General features: G+C 41.7%; 1 protein-coding gene across 2 annotated transcripts in view; it reads left to right on the top strand.

The window, feature by feature from the left end:
- EPB41L4A (erythrocyte membrane protein band 4.1 like 4A) overlaps positions 1 to 20663 on the top strand; it is a 411842-nt gene that overhangs the window by 263535 nt on the left and 127644 nt on the right. For both annotated transcript variants that reach the window (XM_073624611.1, XM_073624610.1), the window contains one exon: positions 1037 to 1100. In XM_073624611.1, coding sequence (XP_073480712.1) covers positions 1037 to 1100 — 64 coding nt within the window. The remainder of the gene's footprint in view (positions 1 to 1036; positions 1101 to 20663) is intronic.

The raw sequence follows: 20663 nt of genomic DNA, 5'->3' as shown, positions 1-20663 counted from the left end.
TACTCATTGTGGAACCTAAGGGATAAATCATCTGCATTGTGTAAATAGGCTGTCTTCTCTGATCTTCCCCTTCTTCCACAGTCCCCAATTCATCTGCTGATAGAATAGAGTCTTGGGGGCACTCTGCACATGCTCAGTTTGGTGTGTAATGCTAGGGAGTTTTTTTTTTCTTCTTGGGAGGCTGCATGTGATCGGCACAGGTCCAATCAGCACTGTCCAAACAGAGGGCCAAGTCCTACAGCTCATATGACAGTCAGAGGAGAATAAAAACTCATCCTACAAGCTTTAACCAGACACTGATAGAAGACACCAGACAGATATTGTTGATGAGAAAAGGTATTTAGCAGTTTATATTTACTAAAATAATTGCATTTCCATGTTCTGTGTACTGTGGGACACCAGCTATACTGAATGCAAGGTCCTGGGTTTAGTAACACTTTAAGACAGCCTATTTACACAATGACCAGGAAGTGGGAACCCAGAAAATGTAAGTAATAGAGAAAATATTTAATTTTATCTATCACTATAGGGTGATTTCACATCAGCATGCTGAAGTGAATTTTTGTGAAAGGTGTAAAGATCCACTTTAGGCTAGGTTCACACTGCTGCAGTGCGAATTTAGCGCGATTTTGATCCGATTGCGTTGCAAATTTGCATTGCGAATTCTTTGTGTGTTCTTGCGATTCTACTGCAAATTTTGCAATCTATGGAGCTAAATTCGCATTGCACACGGATCAAACTCGGACAGGACCCTTTTTTTACGCAGGTTAAATTCGCAACGCATTGATGTGAACAGCACTCATGGAAAACAATGTTATTAAAATGACTTGCGAATTTGAGCGATCGCAGCGGCTCAAATTCGCAATAAAATTCGCAGCAGTGTGAACCTAGCCTAAAACACATCAGTGCAAATGGTTTCTAATGGTGTATTTATTACAAAATCAAATCTGATCAATGCTAACTGACATTTTCGTTTTTATGCTTCCTTTATATGTACTTTCTTTCACACAACTATTTACTTTGATCTTCTTTGTAGGCCAAGAATCACAAAAATACATTTTAAAGAGACACAGTTTGAACTAAGAGTCCTGGGGAAAGATGTAAGTGAAAAAAAAGTTTATTCAAAACATAATGTAAATTGCATATGTGTTTTAAGTCCTGTTTCAGTGTGCAGTAAAAGTATAAACTATACAACCACATTTTGTTTCAGCAACATGTTTCTCGTTGCGTGTATAAAGAAATATTTTTTGAATATATCCTTTTTTTTTCTTCAGTAGTTTGAATTTGTAGATTCACTATCTGATTGGCAATTGAGCTACATATAGGACAATATGTAACGGCTAAGGTGTTGGGAACATATGCATAATCATGATTTCTTGTCATAAAAAAGATATAACATTTGTTGAAGAGAGAAGCTGAATTTGACAGTCTGTGGTCATTTGTCATTGTGAGGATGGGCAAGTCTAGCAGTCGCTACTTATGTGAAAGGCATTTTGCAGTGCACTGTTTTAACATTTATATATATATATATATATATATATATATATATATATATATATATATATATATATATATATATATATATATATTTTTTTTTTTTTTTTTTTTTTATCAATCTTTTTATTTATTTCAAATGAGAATAAAAAGTATACAAAGAAGCACTTCAATGAGTAATCAATAAGCATACATTGGTGTATTACATAGGTCATTAGAGTGCATAGCTCACAATTATAGAAGAGCAAGCAAGGCTCACCAGCCTTGTATTATAAAAATGTAAGCAACATAGGAATTGTTATTGGATACATTTCTTATATATGTATTAGGTATCAGCAATGAAGTGAGAGAAGTTATGATAGGGTGAAAATCGAAAGAGAGAAAAATTAGGTGTTTAAGAAGTGAGAGAAAATACTAAGAAAGAGAGTAAAGAAGGAAAGGGAGAGGAGAGGAAGGGTGGCTAGGTGGGTTCACAGCCCATGCTAATTTCCCAGTATGGGTAGTAGCAAACAACAAATTTCCAGGAAGCAACAATCAAAGTTCCTTGAGAGAAAGTGAGTGGCCCAGGGTTCCTAAACTCGGTGGTATTTAGGTAAAGTGCCATGTAGTTTAGCTGTACGTTTCTCATTAATCATAACCCATTGCATCTGAAATTTAACCTCTGTTAAGACAAGGTAGCGCTTAATCAAGCTTTTGCTATCATCTGTTTTGTGGTGGTCAAGACAAGGGTCACAGGAGTAAATCATTGCTTGGTGAACCTGTCGGGATTCCAGTTAAGAAGTGCTTATTATGGTACCATAGGTAAGGGTTTTTGTAAAAGAGTTACAGAGATAGCATACACTTGTGACCATAGTACCACCGGGCAGGACCACCAAAACAATGGAGAAATGTGCCCAGGTCTGAACAACCACAGAAGCGGGTCAGCTGGGCACCAGGGTTAATGTGAGTTAACCTGACAGGCACATATACCACCTAAGTAATACTTTATAATTGGCCTTGACTGTGTTTCGTGTATGTCTACATCCCTTTCCCAACTGCCCATGAAATTTAAAGTCTCTGAACTAAATTTGGAGATAAACATGTTATACAGAAGGGAGATCAACTCTGGAGAGTGTGGCTCATTTTGACATTTAGGCTAGGTTCACAGCACGGAATGGCTCACAGCAGGGGTCTGGTGCGTCCCTGTATACCGTTTCAGGTCCGATTTCAGCCCAAATTTTTAGCTGAATTCGGATCTGAAATGGACCAGAAGACGCACAGGACACCTGTGCAATTCGCATCGGAGCTGCTCTAGAGCTGTGTGAACCAGATGCATAGAGAGCCGGTCACAATCTCCTGACATGCGAATTGGATGCGGGAAAACCCACATCCAATTTGCAATAGTGTGAACCCAGCCTTAGGTTTAAATGGGTAATAGATAGTCTATCCTCTTGTAAATGTATTGTGGATGAAACATAGGGGGTTATTTACAAAAGGCAAATCCACTTTGCACTACAAGTGCACTGCAAGTGCACTTGGAAGTGCAGTCGCTGTAAATCTGAGGGGTAGATCTGAAATGAGGGGAAGCTCTGCTGATTTTCTCATCCAATCATGTGCAAGCTAAAATGATGTGTTTCATTTTCCTTGAATGTCCCAATCAGATTTACAACGATTGCACTTCCAAGTGCACTTGCAGTGCACTTGTAGTGCAAAGTGGATTTGCCTTTCGTAAATAACCCCCACAGTGTTTGACCTGTAAATAATGAAACAGCTCTGTGTGAGGAAGTTGGTTGGTCATTTGGAGATCTGCAAAGAATTTCATGCCATTTTAGGGAAAGAGGAGCATGGAAGCGTGTCAATTGTAGGTCAGTCCAATGCTTGAAAGCCTGAGGTGATTCAAAAACTGGGGTGGAGGCAGGATTGCCTAAAATCGATAGTAGTGATAGGTATGGGGAGAGCAGACCTCCAGAGTACTTACCGTCAGTGGCCGCTGGTGGGTCTTTTTTTTGGGGGGGGGGGCGGCAAACAACCCTCCCCATCCTGGGCCGCCGGCACAAAAACAGCCCCCACCACCACCCACTGTCCTTACCTTGGATGCAGGCGGTGAGAGCATGGCAGGCTCGGGAAAAGCTGCTCCTATTTTGAATCCTATTAGAGCCTATGCCTCTAATCAGGTTCTTTAAAAAAAACCTGGCCGCTCTAATTCATATGCCTGGTGACCCGAAAGGGGCCGGACACATGAATAGGGGGCGGCAGCAGCAGCCGTGGATAGATTCATGCTATGCATGAATCTATCCACTGCATATAGGGGGTGGAGAGGATGGGGGGGGCGGCTCCCCTAATGGACAGGCTGCCCCTGCTTACCGTCCTCCCAGATTTGTAGCCACAAGATAGGATTAGGGAAGGAGGACCTCATGTGTGTAGCCACAGCAGGTTATGTATGGACAGTGGGGCACAATCGACTGCCTCTAATGGAACCCACAGTGGAGATTCATTATTAGCATGATATTTCCTTCATTGGACCAGTTGTGCATCATGATAGTATCTAAAAAAATCTGGGATGCTCAGGCCTCCTTTTGGCCAGATTGGAAAATGATGTGCTTCAAAAGCCTAGGTTTGTGATTGTGCCATATGAAGTGCATTATCTGATTTTGAATTGTGCGCATGGTAGAAGTTGGTATCAGGATAGGTAGGGCTCAGTACAAGTACAGAGGGTACAAAGTACAAAGGCTATTGCCTAACTGTCACATGAACACATGCAACATATAAGAAGATGACATACAGTATCTAGAGTCTAGAGCAGCTGTGCATGGCAACCAATCAGCTTCTATCTTCATCTTACTCAGTTAAAGTGTTAGTTTACCTTTACAGAAAATATGTAAATGTGAACTAACACCGGACACCCTCCCCACCCCCTTGTTCCCTTCTGTACTTACCTCTGGGGTTGCCAAGTTGTCAGCACCCCCACAGCCACCTCAGTGGTCTGGGGATTCGAAATCCTCAGTGCTTCCAGGATGGACCAAATGTATTCTAAATGGGCAGCACCATCATTTTGATCCTGGTTCTGTCCCATGGATCTTGCTGTCCTCCAACAACTGTAGCTCATGCTCATGGCTCTACTCTACTGCGTTGATAGATTGGCAGATATTATTTGCTTAATATCCAGAATGAGTCTCCTTTTGGTGCACATGCAGAGAACCATTTGGTTCAAATGATGGTCAGTGGAGCATCAGTGAAAGAAGCACCTTTTGCATTTGCCCTTTAGGAGAATGCCTCTTTGGTGAATCCTCGGACACATTTTTGAAGCATGTCACTGGAGTGAAGAGCACCCTTAGTCTGGTAAAAGAAGCTCCTTTTATGTTTCCCAAACCAAAGGCAAAGACTTAAAGCGGTATTAAACCCAAAACCCAAAATACAATACTGTATATTGCAGCTTACCAGTCATTAGATCTAGTGGCTGCATTAGTTTTCTTTTCATTGGCTTTCATTAGAGTGCCCCCACTCTGAATGAAAGAGCACAGGGGGTAAATTTGGACAGCTGTATTGTCAGTCTAGGGGGAGGGTAGTGTTAGATGGACTAGTAGATTTAAATATAGTAACAAAGTGATGCTAAGCAGTTCTTTTCTCCTTTTGGTATAAAGGTTCTATATAGATAAAAAAAATCTGATTATTTTAAGCACCCCTGCCAGTGTTAATGGTCTGTCTCATCCCTGTAACCGCAAGAGAGCTTTTCTGTTGAAAAATAACAGACTTACTGGTTGGAAAGAACGCCTAAAAAGGACATAGCCAGCACATCTAAGAATTGTTAAGCTGCAATATAATAAATGTTTGCATTTGGGTTTTATACTGCTTTAAGCCTTGCCATTAGTCCTGGAACCCAAGTCCTTGAAGTTCACAAACAAGCTTTCTTCACAATGATGTGGTTTCCCCATTGTGAAGAAGTGGGGTGACATTTGTTGGCCGTTGTGGCCATCTGGTCCTAGGAAACTAGTATTTTCATTCTCTACCTTCACCCTTCATGTTGTCCAACTTCCCCAATGTCACCCAAAGATTGGTGGACCTTCATGCTGCCCTTCCTCAGCTCTCCTTTCAATGGATCATAGCCATTGTCCTGGAACAGGGAGAGGTTTCAAAGTTTCTAGCCAAATATATTTACTGTCCCCAAAGGAAAAGGGTACTTTTACCATATGCTACATGTGAAGGTTCTCAGAACGTTTCTCTGAGTACAAAAATTGCACATGAAATGTACACAGGGGACATTCTGGCTCCTATGAACATCAAAGATGCCTACCTACATGTCCCTATTTTCCTGGCGCATCAGTCCTACATGTGTTATGCTGTGGGGACACAACTTTACCTGTTTGTTGCCTTTTCCTTTGACCTGTCCACTGCACTTCAGGTCTTCACCAAGATGTAAACGCATGTTCTCTCTCTGCTTTGCTCTCAGAGCAGCCCCATAGTAGGATATCTGGACAACTTTCTTTTAAGGTAGCAGTTGACTTTGGCTCTGTCAACAAACTTTCAACAGATTGTACAGACCCTACAGAGATTCTAGTATTTTCTATACCTTCATAAATTAGTGCTGGAATGGTCGCATCGCTTGGAGTATCCATGCTTCATTTTAGATACAGCCCTGTTGAAGGTTTCCCTTCACCTGGACAAACTCCAGATTTTCCGCACCTACATCTAGTCTCTACAGTCCAGGAGCCAACCAACCTTACGCATTTGCATGAGGGTTTTGGGCCTGATGGTGGCCTCCTTCAATGCAGTTGCATATGCCCAGTTTCACTCCAGACTGTTAAAACTCAACATTTTGACATTCTGGGACAAGAGGGCGCAGTCTCTGGATGGTCCCATACACCTGACCAGCAAAGCCAGGGTTAGCATGGCCTGGTAGGTCATGAGTTTGGCGCTGGAATCAGAAAATGCCTTTCTCCATTTGTTTTGAAAGGTTCTAACAACAAATGCCAGCCTAATGGGCTGAGTAAAAGTTGTGGATACCCTCCTGGGGTAGGGACTTGATTGACAGAAGGAGCTCTTCTCCTGATCAATGTACAGGTTGATTTGGTTATCCCCAACTCTAGAACTCTTGTCTGCGAGGTTATCCAACTATGATACAGTCTGACATTTCTACAGCAGTTGTTTACATCAACCATCAGGAAGGAACCAGTAGTCACAAGGCTCAAAGAGAAACAGAGCTGATTCTGGCTTGAGCAGAACTTTATATTTCAGTCCTGTCTGCTTTGGTAGTCTTCATCAGGGGTACATGTGATGACAACACAGGAGCATAATTGGGAGAGAGTTATCACCTCATAACAGGAAGTGACTGGTCATGGACCTTAATGCCAGGATCACAAGGTGCTAATTTATTAAAAAAAAACTAAATTTTTCAAAGATTAAAAACAACTTTTGCAATCGCATTGTGAAAGTGTAGCAACTGGGTTTAACCCTACTTTGACTTAGATCACGGGTCTCCAAACTGTGACCGCGGACTGGATGTGCCCCTTTGCTTGCCTTTTTCCGGCCTTTGGGACACTATTCCTTCCACTGATATCAGGCACTATTCCTTCTACTAGCACCAATGATGGGGTGCTATTCTTCCCACTGACACCAATGATGGGGCACTATTCCTCCCAGTGACACCAACAATGGGGTACTATTCCTCCTACTGACCCCAGAAATGGGAAACAAATTCTCCCACTGACACCAGTGAAGGGGCACCATTTTTCCCTCTGACACCAATGATGGGGCAGAATTCCTCCCACATAAACCAGTTATGGGGCACTATTCCTCCCACTGACACCAATGATGGGGCAGAATTCCTCCCACATACACCAATTATTGGGCACTATTCCTCCCACTGACATCAGTGATGGGGCACTATTCCTCCCACTGACACCAATGATGAGGTACTATTTCACCCACTGACACCAATGATGGGACACTACTTCTCCCACAGACACCAATGATGGGGCACAATTTCTCCCACTGACGCCAATCATGGGGCACTATTTCTCCCACCAATGATGTAATTGTTTCACTTCCACTAACCACCCATTAATGTTGGGGCATTTTCTACTCCCACTGGCCACAATCCAGCCCCCTTAAAGTTTGAAGGGCGGTAAACTGCCCCATTTGTTTCGAAAGTTTGGAGACCCCTGACTTAGGCAATCAAAATTAGCACGTCAGTGTTTTTATTTTTATTTTTTATACCAAAACCAGTTATTGTAACATATGAGAGAGGTTCTTCTCCCAGAAAAAAAAATTTATTGTCTGTATAACTGAAACCATCAATACAAGAGTGATTTTTTAATTCAAGGCAGCAATGAACAAGTTAATAGGAAGAAAATCCCATGCTTTCCTTGTTGTCCTGTACACTGTAATCATAACAGAGAATAGATTGAAATGGAAATTTTATCTACATCCATTTAGAAATCTCGAAATGAAAAGAGGCCTATTTGTGACTGCAGAGTACATGACAAAGTGTTGCAGCCTGGAGCTTTTTGTAATAAATTCATAACTGACATACAGCTGCAACAGGGCTTCTGCAGTAAATTGTGTATAAACAAATTACTCACTGGTAAACAGAAGTGCTTGTGATTGAGGGTGGCGTGATGGAAAGTAGAAGAGACAAGTTCATTTTTTGTGCTTATGTCTGTAATTGCTTATGCTAGCTATACATGCAGAACTTTATTGATCATGCATTTCCAATGCACAGTTTCCAAATAATACTAGCTGCATTTCTCTTTCTAACAAATATCATTTTTCACTACCACAACAGATGTGCAGTAGGGGACAAGCAGCTTACAGCGAACCTGTGCTTTGCCTATGAAGAGCTAGAAAAATATGGCATGGCTGAAGGCCCACTTTGACCACAAACAAGCACGGGCCAGCACATATACTTATGGGTGGTTGTTCGTGCCTGCATGTCTGTCCACAATATATGACACACTAGCAATCCTCCCCCTCTCCTCTGTTTGTCTATACCAGCTTAAAATGGTATTAAGGCTGGGTTCACACCAGTGAGAATTGGATGCTGATTTTCCGCATCCAGTTCGCATGTCAGAGGATTGTGACCAGCTCTCAATGGAGCCGGTTCACACATCTCCAGAACGGCTCTGGTGTGAACTGCACAGAAGCCCTTTGCGTTCTATGGTCCGTTTCAGGACCGAATTCAGCCGAAAATTCAGGCTGAAATAAGTCCTGAAATGGTGAATGGAGATGCACCGGACCCCCTGCTGTGAGACGCTTTATTCCTCAGTGTGAGCCCAGCCTAAAGATTTGGCTTTTTTTTCCCTCTAAATAAAAAACATGTCATACTAACCTGCTCTGGGCAATGGTTTTGCACAAAGCAGCCCCAATCCTCTTCTTCTGGGGTCCCATGCCGGCGCTCCTGGCTCCTCCCTCTTGACCAGTGCACCCAATTGCAAGCCACTTGCTATGGGGGCACTGGTGCGTGCTCACTCCCGAGCCCTGCTCTATGCATCCATAAGACACATAGAGCCACAGCTCAGCTCTGCTCTCCCTCTCTACTCATTGGCTCACTGGCTGTGATTGACAGCATTGGAGCCAATGGCTCCTGTTGCTGTCTCAGCCAATGAGGAGAGGGAGTCCTGGGACAGCTGGGGCTCTGGTGCACATTGCTGGATCGAGATGGAGCTCAGGTGATTGGGGGCTGTTGGGGGAGCAGCACGCAGAAGGTTTTTTTACCTTCATGCATAGAATGCATGAAGGTAAAAAACCTTCAGTCTTTACAACCACTGCCTATGATACACTCCTGATCCTGTCACTGGTGAAAAGTGACAAGTTTTCTAGAGAGGGCAAAGAAACCAGCTTCCTTTGTTGGGCCATATATTGTAGAATCTCCACCAGCAAAGAAGCAACACTTTATATGTCTGGCCAGCAAGGCAGCAATACTGTAGAAACTGGTGATTGGTTTCTTTGCCTTCACTATCAATTTTCTAGTATGTCATATAGCCTAAAGCCCCATACACATGGGCCAAATGCCAGCTGACATCGGCCTGTGTGTATGGCACCCTGTCCGAAAATGGCCAACTTCTGTCATACGAGCATGCTAGAAAACCAGCAGCCGGCCGGCTCCCGATCAGCGCTCTCAACCAATGGCTGAGAGTGCTGATTAGAGTGCTCTGGCAGGGGGGCAACCCCCTGTCAGAACACAACAGCTCAGCGGGGGAGATCCAACGCTAGTATAGCGACTCTGACCAGAGTTGATAGGTTTTTTTTTGTTCAACTCGGCGGGTTGAACGGAAAAAAAATAGTAGTATGTACCAGGCTTTAGGCCAGGGGTCTCAAACTGGTGGCCCTCCAGCTGTTGCAGAACTACAAGTCCCATCATGCCTCTGCCTGACGGAGTCATGCTTGTAACTGTCAGCCTTGAAATGCCTCATAGGACTTGAAGTTTTGCAACAGTTGGAGGGCCGCCAGTTTGAGACCCTTGCTTTAGGCTGTCGTAGAAAAGCAAAGCAGTCATATAAAAAGAGGAATGGTAAGAGAACTGCCAATCATCACTGAAACCCTTGGACCTGGTTACACTTTTCACTCAGACCCAGAATGCTAGTGGCCCAGGAACTATCATCAGTTGCAAATATATTTCATCATAGTGCAGGATTTGTGCACAAAGTAATGAATGAGTCCCTTGTATTGATCAGGTGTTAAACCCTGCACTGTTCATATGTTTCTGGTGATGCCCAGGTCAGTTGAATAACGCTGTGTGTGGCCATCCTTATCTAAGGATTGACTACCCCAGTTGATAAAATCTGTACTACGTTATGTGAAAAACTGCATAGTTTCTGATTACATTTTTAAACATTTAGCTGAAATTGACAGTTAATGTAGGACAAATTTCAGGTTGCCAAAAAGAAGGACTAACTAAGGTGAACTAAACAGAATGTGAACCTGAGCTGCTCCAACACCAATTAATGTATCATTTTTTAAAAAATATGCTTCAAATAAGTATAGTCATTATACACTGCAAAAATAGGGGGGTGCCATCATCCAGAGTTAATTGATTGGAGACACAAGGGGAATGAACCCCAAAAGAGGTAAAGCAAAAAATGGAATATCTCAGTACTCATTAATAACACATACAGTATAAAGTAACATTGAAATTATATAAGTTTATTGATACAAAGATTATAAAACTTTAGTGCATATACACGTTACATGAATAAAAATACATCTGTCCTAAACTGACAAAGTATTGTGTTTTTTACAAGAATCACAAATAATATAGCACCCCTAAAAAGGTATAAAACATGGGGGCGATGGTTGCTCTTCTACATGTTTCACAGATTTATCATCTTCTTCAGGAGAAAAGGCAAAGAACCATCAGCAAAAAAAGTGACAATCAAATATCAAGACATCATATAACAAATAGTGAAAATTAAGTATAAATACCACAATGATACACTGAGGGACTTAGCAAGTTGCTTACCAATATGGACTTCTATCCCTGGGAGGCCAAACAGGGGAACCAGCACGTGTCCCCCAAGGCAGACACGGGGGGGGGGCAAAATGTCGGACGAAAAAGTGAATGTACCGCCCTCAGGACTGGAGACAAAATTGTAGATAAAGAATTTGGGAGGTCACCAAAGAAGAAGCAACAGACAAGGTCAGAAAAACAGAGAAAGGGAAGGGAACAGGAAGGAAACGGAGGGGATTTGGGGAGGGGGAAGGGGAAGAAGGAAAAGGGGAGAGGGGAAGGAGAAAAAAGAGAGGGGGGTGGAGGTGGAAATGGTGGGGAAAACAATGGGTGGAGAAATTAGTACCAATAAACTTACTTTAAATGAATAGCCTAGGTAAAATGCCAGGGGGGTTCATGTGTTAAACAGGAGGGCATAATTCGATATTCAAAGTTTAGGAGTTGTTGGCCATATGTAGTTTAGCCTGCAAGGGTCAAGGGCTCAAAAAGACCATCCATCTGGGACTAGGTCCACAAAAGGGCTATAATCCCCAGAGGCCAAAAACAAACACAAACAAAGTAACTAAAAAATAGAAGCAACAATGTAATATTTGTAGCATGGGGTTAACTTAATTACAAAACAGACAGTCCACAATGAAAGGACCCCTGGGGGCCGAGAGGGACCCGTGATCCAGGTTGGTAGTAGTTGCTAGTTAGGCGGTCTCTCATCCATGCAATTCCTGTGCAGTCTCAAGTATTGCGCATAGGGAATGCTGTGGATAAAGGGTTGGGGGTGTGCACTGGAGGTGTGTAATAGCGTATTACCCACCGTGGTAGACACTGGCTAGCATCTCTATTTGGCCTCCCAGGGGTACAAGTCCATATTGGTAAGCAGATTGCTAAGTCCCTCAGTCTATCATTTTTGGTATTTATACTTACTTTTCACTATTTGTTATATGATGTCTCTATATTTGATTGTCGCATTTTGTTGCAGATGGTTCTTTGCCTTTTCCTCCTGAAGCAGATAAATCTGCAAAACATGTAGAGGAGCAACCATCACCCCCATATTTTCTACCTTTTTAGGGGTGCTACATTATTTGTGATTCTTGTATCATAACACAATACTTTGTCAATTTAGAACAGGTGTGTTTTTATTCATTCATGTAACATGTATATATGCACTAAAGTTTTTTAATCCTTGTAAAAAGAACATTTTTTTTTTGCTGTACTTGTTTTGGGGCTTCTTTTGGGGTTTATTCCCCTTGTGTCTGCAAACAATTAATGTATGTTCACTGGCTTTACTATTTTTCCAAAATGCAGCAACTTTTAAAGTTCCCCCCTCTGACCTTCACTTGCGTCTATCCCACACCCAAATAATACATCTCTGAAATAGTTCTGCTGTCTTTGACCTGAGCTAAAGGCTGTTTGCCTGGGGATTAAGCTGTGAATTCTTTGGCTTTATAGAAATGAACACAGAGCTGCCTGGCACATACCAAGATCAGCAAATAGCACAGAAGGAATGAGGTATGTTACAAGGAATTAGGGAGGACGTCCTGCTTGGCAGGGTGCTTCATTGCTGTGTAGTTAACACTGGCCAGTCTTCTCTCCTGTAATGCTTGAGTGCTTAAATGAATCTTGAAGTTTCAAGTCTAGCCCAGGTCAGCCTTCCACATTATACAGCAAGGTTATATCAGCTTTGTAGGGCGTTTTGTTTTTGTGTATGAAATAATAATTTACCTGGCATATATTTGAGAACAAATACTATAACAATAGTTGTACAGCTAGTTTTGTTGGTGCATTTAAAGAGTTTCACAGGGGATTGCAAAGAACAAGGACAAGGTGCAATACGCTATAGGTATTAATCATTCTGCTACGTCATTCTGGATCCGTGCTAGTTACAGATTTACTTGTGTATTTAAAGAATATCTGATTATTTTACACTTCACATATTTACTTCTTCTACAAGGGCCTGACCTCTCACTGAGCCTTACTCCCACTGGTATTGTCAGTGCTCATGTGAATTACACATAAGACATTGGAACCTGGGGTCTAGAAGCTGAGGTCCTGTGCCTTGTGCTATTTCATTCTATGCCTTTCCTGTCTGTGTCTCTCTATGTTCTCCCCCCCTTTTAATTTTTTATAACCATTGACCATTGTCTATTGGGCTGTGCAGGATTTGTATATAGAAAACCATAGAGAACAAACAGAGTTGCAACACAATTTTAACAGGTTTTATGAAAACAAAAGTCTAGAGCTTTTTTGATTACATGAATAATTGTTCTATTATTATTATAAGGAATTCTAAAACTGTGTAAGCGTGGGACCTGCATTGGTGGCAGTACTCAGCAATAAATATTCACTCTGTGGTTTGCAGTCTAAAGGGCTTGGGACTTATACTGTATGCAGGGCAGGACTGTTTTTTGGGAGAATTTACCCTTTCTTGATAGGAGCGAATTTAGCCAAATCTTTGTTTTTGTTGGCTCCATTTTAGAGTCAGAGTGTCTCAGAAATAAAGATGGACATATTTTCACTAACCTGTGAAAGCTGCATCAAATAAATTGTTGAACAATTTCAGAATACTGTTCCTCAACATAAAATTGCAAAGACCTTAAATATATCATAATCTACAATACATAATATCATCAAAAGATTGCAAGAATCTGGAGAAATCTGCGAAAGGGACAAGGACAAAATGCAATATTGGATGCCCATGATCTTTGGACCCTCAGCTGGCACTGCATTAAAAACAGACATGATTCTGCGATGGACATCACTGCATGGGCTCAGGGATACTTCTAAAAAATCACTGTCTGTGAAAAGAGTTTGCTGTGCCATTCAAAAATGCAAGTTAATTTCTATCATGCAAAGAAGAAGCTATATTTGAACATGATCCAGAAGCCCCACTGTCTTCTCTGGGCCTAAGCTCTTTTAAAATGGTCTGTTGCAAAGTGGAAATCTGTTCTGTGGTCAGACAAATGAAAGTTTTGACATTCTTGCTGGCAACCATGGGTGCCGTGTCCCCTGGACTAAAGAGGAGCGGGACCTTCTGGCTAGTTATAACCACTCATTACAAAAGCCTGCATCTCTTATGGTATGGGGGTGCATTAGTGCGTATGGAACGGGCAGCTTGCATATCTGGAAAGGCACCATCAATACTGAAAGATATATCCAGGTTTTAGAGCAGCGTATAATTAACTATCAAGACAATGTTTATTGCAGGGAAGGCGAAAGCTTTGCATATTTTAGCAGGACAATGCTACCCTGTTTCCCCGAAAATAAGACCTAGCATGATTGTCAGTGATGGCTGCAATATAAGCCCTATCCCCCAAATAAGCCCTACCCTGTTTCCCCAAAAATAAGCCCTACCCTGAAAATAAGACCCAGGGCTTATTTGGGGGGTAGGGCTTATATTGCAGCCATCACCGACAATCACGCTAGGTCTTATTTTCAGGGAAACAGGGTAAATTGCATACTGCATCTATGACAACAGCATGGCTTTATAGTAGAAGAGTCCAAGTGCCTAGCTGGCCTACATGCAGTCCAGACCATTCACCAACTGAACATATTTGTCGAGTCTTGAAACGAAAAATACCACAAAGAAGACCCAGGACTGTTATGCAGTTTGAATCCTATATCAGGCGAGAATGAGACAACATTCCTCTCCCAAAACTCCAGCAACTTGCCACTTCAGTTCTTAGACATTTCCAGAGTGTTGTTAATGAAGAGGAAAGCTGCATCATGATAAACATGGCCCTTTCCCAACTTTTTTGAGACATGTTGCTACCATCAATTTCGAAACAGTCTTGTTTTTTTCTTAAAATGTTATATTTTCTTATTTTGAACATTTGATATATTTTCTGTTTTCTATTGTGAATAAAATAAGGTTTTATGATATTTGCAAATAATTGCAATCTGTTTTTATGTAGATAGTACACTGTGTCACAACTTTTATCTGGCTGTCAGTTTATTCTGCTGATCATTGCATTAGTTACATTATACTGAATTTGTGTCTGTGTAAATCCTTTATAGCAAAAGTTGTACAGGTGTACAAAGACTTCTTTAGTTATCCTGATGCTTCAAATAAAGCTTACAGGCTTCATCATAGCATATAGAAGTTCTATGGTCACAGCACAGCATGCACTTTTTTTTATAACATTAGCAGTCTAATACCATATACAAATAATAGTTATTTCAGACAATATACACTTACTTGCAAAATCTCCTTGCATTTTGTCAGTTTTGTCTGTCTGCTGGTCATCTCTTTCCACAACTTCCTAGGTTCCCTGCATGCTTCTTGTCTGCTGTTAATTTCAACTACTAAGGACTACATATCCCATGGTACGTTTCTGCCTGCAAGCAGTAATTCTTGTACTGACTTTGTACCTTGAAACACCTCCTCTCAGTTCCCCTGTTCCCCTTAGTTCAGAAGGCTCTCTCTGTGAATTATGTGACACCACAGTGTCTACTCAGAGCATAGCGAATATTTGTCATGAAATTAAAGAAAGTAAATGTGTGGGGATCCTTACAAAGTAAGTTTACAAACTTAGATTGTTCAGATTTTAGGTTAGGTTAGAAATATTTGAAATTGAATGTGGAAATGTAGATATGATTTTAAAACTTTGACCATATATACATTTTTTTAAAAATAGGATTGCTTTTTTAAGGGAATAAGAATACAGCATATATGAAGAAAAAGAAACATAAAAGCTGTTTGACATGGTGTGACACAGCATAGTCAGTATAAAGAAAAAGGTAGACATAATCCAAACAATTATCCAGCAGCAGCTCAAATTGACAACTATGTTTGAAAAAACACTACATTCCAACATTCACAGCGTATAATAACCAATAACATCCCAAAGGAAAATGGACAAAAACTGAGGGGGAAAAGACATAGAGGGAGGGGGAGGGGTCACAAAACACTGTGGCCTACTTATTAAGGGGGGGGGCACATCAAATCCACTCTATTGGGAGGTCCATGACAGCCAGGCCTAATCGAACTTCCAAGGGCATCTACGACGAATGTACGCCAATTGTGAGGAGGCAACGCAGCATCAATTATGGTTTCCCAGGACAACAGAGTAGGAGGAGTGGGGGAGGACCACCTACAGATAATTTTTTTTTTTTTTTTGGCATAAAATAGCTAATGCGAAATCAATAATTTACTATGATAGGACCTTTGAGCATCCTCTTGGATCTTTAACAGGGTCAGTTCCGGGGACATAGGGACTGACAACTCAAGCCTAAGGTTAATGAGCTCAAATACTTCAGACCAGAAGGTAAAGGTCCTAGGGCACTCCCAGAACATGTGAAAGTAGGTACCCAGCAGTGTCTGGCAGTGAGGGTCTCTATCTGGGTATATGCTTTGCAGTCTCCCTGGGATATATTATACCCGATTTAAAAACTTAATTTGTATTAATTTGTCCCTAGAGGAGAGTACCAATTTGGGGCATTGCCCAAGACAATCCTCCCAGTCCTCTCGGTCTAGAGAGGGAATGTCCCATTTTCATGAATCCCACAGTTTCTCAATTTTGGGGGAGTCAGTAACAAGCAGGGTCCCATATAGGGCAGTTAAAAATTTTTTCAAGATCCTTCTGAGACAGCTGTTCCTCAACAGGATCTAACTGGAAGAGAGGAAGAGTGGGAAAGCGTGATGGAGTTGAGCATATCGGAAAAACATCCAGCCCAGCAGTCGGAAAAACCGAGAAAGCTGGGGGAAGGGCAACAGCAACCGCAGGCATAATATCTCGTAGGGTCTTAATACCATAGATACACTTTAATGTTTCATTGTGCTGACAAATGTTCATTATGGTATATCCATCTGTTATAGTTTATCAGGTTGTATTACAGTCAGGGAGATATGTTTGTCGATATTTCTGATACATTTTATCTGCAGTATTAAATGATCCTGTTTGTCTTTTGTCCTGCTCTGGACACATACAAGGGGGGGGGGGTGTAACAGTATTGCCATTTGATTTGTTTACATGAGTCATCCTGCCAGGTTTTTTCCGTTAATCATCAAGCCTTGGGCTGTTAAACTGGCAGTTCATGCTCCCCTGCACAAACTATGCCTGGCATGCATTATGACATTCCTTAAAAGGCAAACAGTTACCTGAATTACCTGTTAGTAAGGACAAAGAATTATTTACAGGTGCATTTACAATTGGCCCAGAGCAATGTCTGGGCACTGTGTACAGAAACTCAAAAGATCTTTTGTGAATAGATGGTCTGCTGTCAAAATGGTATATGCTCCAAGGTGAAATTCCTTCTAGTGTTCTGCCATTTTGTTCATGGGGAGGCTTTAAAACTGCAAATATTATTACTAAATTTATGAAAACCAGGCCATCACCCAGGGCCACACAATCTTGCACTCTAATGCTAAGCCTCATTTTTTTAATAATTTCTTTTTAACTCATGGAGCAGTATATAGTTTACAGGATTCTCCATCAAGAAAAGGGTAATTTCATAAACAAACACAAGTCATTGAATCAATGTAATCACTGTTGTTTCCACATTAAATAATCAAGATGTATTTTATATTAACCAGTTGTCTCAACTACTCTGGAGAAAGTTTTTAATTATTAAAGCAATCTGGAGTGTTTACTTCAATGGAAAAATGGTGTATAAGGTAAAGGGTATACACGGAGGCCAATCGATTTCTCCATAATGAGCCACCCAGTTCAGTAACCAGTAGAGTGGGGTTAAGGGTAAGAAGAAGAAGGGAAGGGGGCAGTGGGGGGGGGGAGTTATCATGGGAGGGGTTGAAAGGGAGAAATAAGAGAAGATCAAAGGTAGCCTTGGAAAAATTTCAATAAGGTTACCTGGGTTATTTTTTATTACTTGAAGGGTTTGTAAAGTCACTGTTTAGAAATCCTGGAATCCCCTCTGTTACAGCAAGATATACAGTGCAGTGTCTGTGTTTTTTTAAAATTTTGCACCACCACCCGCCACTCTCCTTCCCCGATGTAAGGACTACAGAGGGAGGGGCTGAGATTCCCCTCTGACATCAGCCAGGTTGTCAGGTGACCCTGCAATGTATATCTTGGTGTAACAGAGGGGATTTCAGGATTTGTGTTCAGTGACTTTACAGTCACCGCGGAAATAGTGGCGGGAGGGGAGGAGCAGGGAGGAGATGGCTCACACACACAGACTACCGAGCTGACAGGCGGGGAGGGAGGAGGAGAGGGAGAGACTGCGGACTGACAGAGGCACGTAAACTTACCATGGTATCATGGATCAGCAGCCATGATTACTCTGGTCAGTTCACATAGGGAAACACAGGAACAGGCAGGATCAACTAGGTATTTTTCAGCATAGAGGCACAAGCTACACTGCAGAAGCACTATGCTGTTTATCATGCTTTAAAGGAACAGGAACATTTGTTTTTTTTAGGGTTACAACTTCTTTAAAGAAGTATGTATGTTTCTCTTTGTTATCAATTAATTTTCAGTTGCTACTTTTGAAATGTTCTGAATAGTTGCTGTGAACAAAAAAGTATAATATTTTTTAACATAGTTTGTTCTGCTCATTAGTATTCTACTCTTTAAAATTTTTAATTTCTTTAAATTTCTCCTGCTTCCTAAGCACCATACCACATGGGCAATCCTGTCACTTGAAACCCTGCTGAAACCCAACCACAAATCGGGAAGTAGTATATAGTGAGTGTGTTGCCAGTGGTGCGGTCACATGACTTTGGCTACTGGCACCCTTTTGCAAATTGCTAAATGTTTCAGGCTGGGTTCACACTAATGCAAATTGTTTCCCCTCATCCAATTCACATAACAGGAGAGTGTGACCAGCTCTGTTTCAGGTGCGAATTCAGGCAAAAATTCGGACCTGATTCACCCCTGAATCGGTGAACAGGAACACACTGGACCCCCTGCTGTGAGCCACAGCCGCATTAGTGTGAACCCAGCCTCAATGAGAAAAATGGTTCATGAACAAAGTTATTAACGTTATAAGTTCAAAAACATGTATGAATGACTGCTAGGAATGGGAAATGTTAATGGAAATTGCTATTCCTACTGAAATATTATTCTCGTTCCATGGTCGATTTGAGCAGTATTATCAGTACAGATGTACACATTATCAGAAAGAGGCAGACAATGACATTTATTTTTCATGCAAGTTTAAATTCAGAATTGTTTATCCATGAAGCTGAATTAAAATTAAAGTGATTGTAAGGGTAATTTTTTATTTTAAATAACAAACATATCATACTTACCTCCACTGTGCAGCTCGTTTTGCACAGAGTGGCCCCGAACCTGCTCTTCTGGGGTCTCCCGGCGGCTCTCGTGGCTCCTCCCCGCATCAGATAACCCCCAGGGAGAAGCACTCTCCTGGGGAATTAACTTGCGGGCGCGCTCCTGAGTCCAGCATTCGGTGTCCATAAAGGCCGAATGCAGGACTCGGCCCTGCCCCCGGCGCCCGCGTCATTGGATTTGATTGACAGCAGCAGGAGCCAATGGCTGCGCTGCTATCAATCTATCCAATCAAGGGCCGGGAGCCCATGAAGAGAGGCAGCGCGTCCCCGCCAACTGAATGAAGGGGTTCAAGTAAGTAAAACGGGGTGGCTGGGGGGCTGGTGACTGCCAGGTGTTTTTTCACCCTAATGCATAGGATGCATTAAGGTGAAGAAACACAAACCTTTACAACCCCTTTAAGCTAAGTGTTTTATCAGTGAGTACACATTTTGTATGTAAATAATTTTGGATGAAATATACATTTTTAATTCCTTGCTGTTCACATATCCTTGATGGAACTGCTTAGGAGAGAGATGCAATTACACACGTTTACTGTTTCCTTTTTTAAAGAGAACCTGTCACATAGGAACATTGGGGGGAATTCAGGAAAGCTGCTGCACCAATTTGCTGGTGTTAATCCCTCTCGTTTTGCCAAATTCATGAAGCATCTGCTACACTTTTGGTTCTGACAGTGATTCATGCATCAAAATCAGGTAGTACTAAAATGTGCCACTTTTACATTGTGGTGCAATGCCTGTGTAAAATTCTAAATAATATACAGACAGTTTGTATCATATGAAAGTGGAGCTAATTAGGAGCAACTCGCTTTTGGTGTACAGAGCATGGCGCAGACAGATTTTGCAGAAGTGTGCCTTTTAAAAGTGGCGCAGAATGTGCCAAATTCAAGTACAAGTTTTAGACGGGTACATGAAGTTGGTGCAGGCGGCACCACTTTTAATAGGCATGCGAGACACTTGCAAAATCTGTCTGCACTTGTCTTTATGAATTCCAGGGAATGTGCTTTGTCTTGTACCTATTTGTGAGACATTTGCTTTTGTGAGATATATTTGTCTCATTTAGGCCAGATTCACACTTCTGCAGGTTGCAGTTTGCATATTGCAGGTGCATTTTGCATTTTTTCAATACACATGTTTAAACCATTGAAGTCTATGGAACCAAAAACCAAAAACAACCCTGGCCTTTTCCATAAAATGCACAGATGTGAACTACATCCATAGAAAACCATGTTAAATGGACTGTAGTGTGTTTCTGCAAAACTGAAAATGCACTAAAAAATACATAGGTGTGAATCAGGCCTTAAAGGGGTTGTAAACCTTCGTGTTTTTTCACCTTAATGCATCCTTTGCATTAAGGTGAAAAAACACCTGTCAGTGATTGGCCCCCCAGCCCCCCCCGTTTTATTTACCTGAGCCATCGAACTTCATCCACGGAGACGTGCTGTCTCTCTGCCCGGGGTTCTTGATTGGATAGATAGATTGATAGCAGCGCAGCCATTGGCTCCCGCT

The sequence above is a fragment of the Aquarana catesbeiana genome, linkage group LG01, assembly GCF_042186555.1.
Source record: "Aquarana catesbeiana isolate 2022-GZ linkage group LG01, ASM4218655v1, whole genome shotgun sequence".
NCBI classification, from domain to species: domain Eukaryota; kingdom Metazoa; phylum Chordata; class Amphibia; order Anura; family Ranidae; genus Aquarana; species Aquarana catesbeiana.
This window is presented reverse-complemented; position numbering and strand designations above follow the sequence as displayed.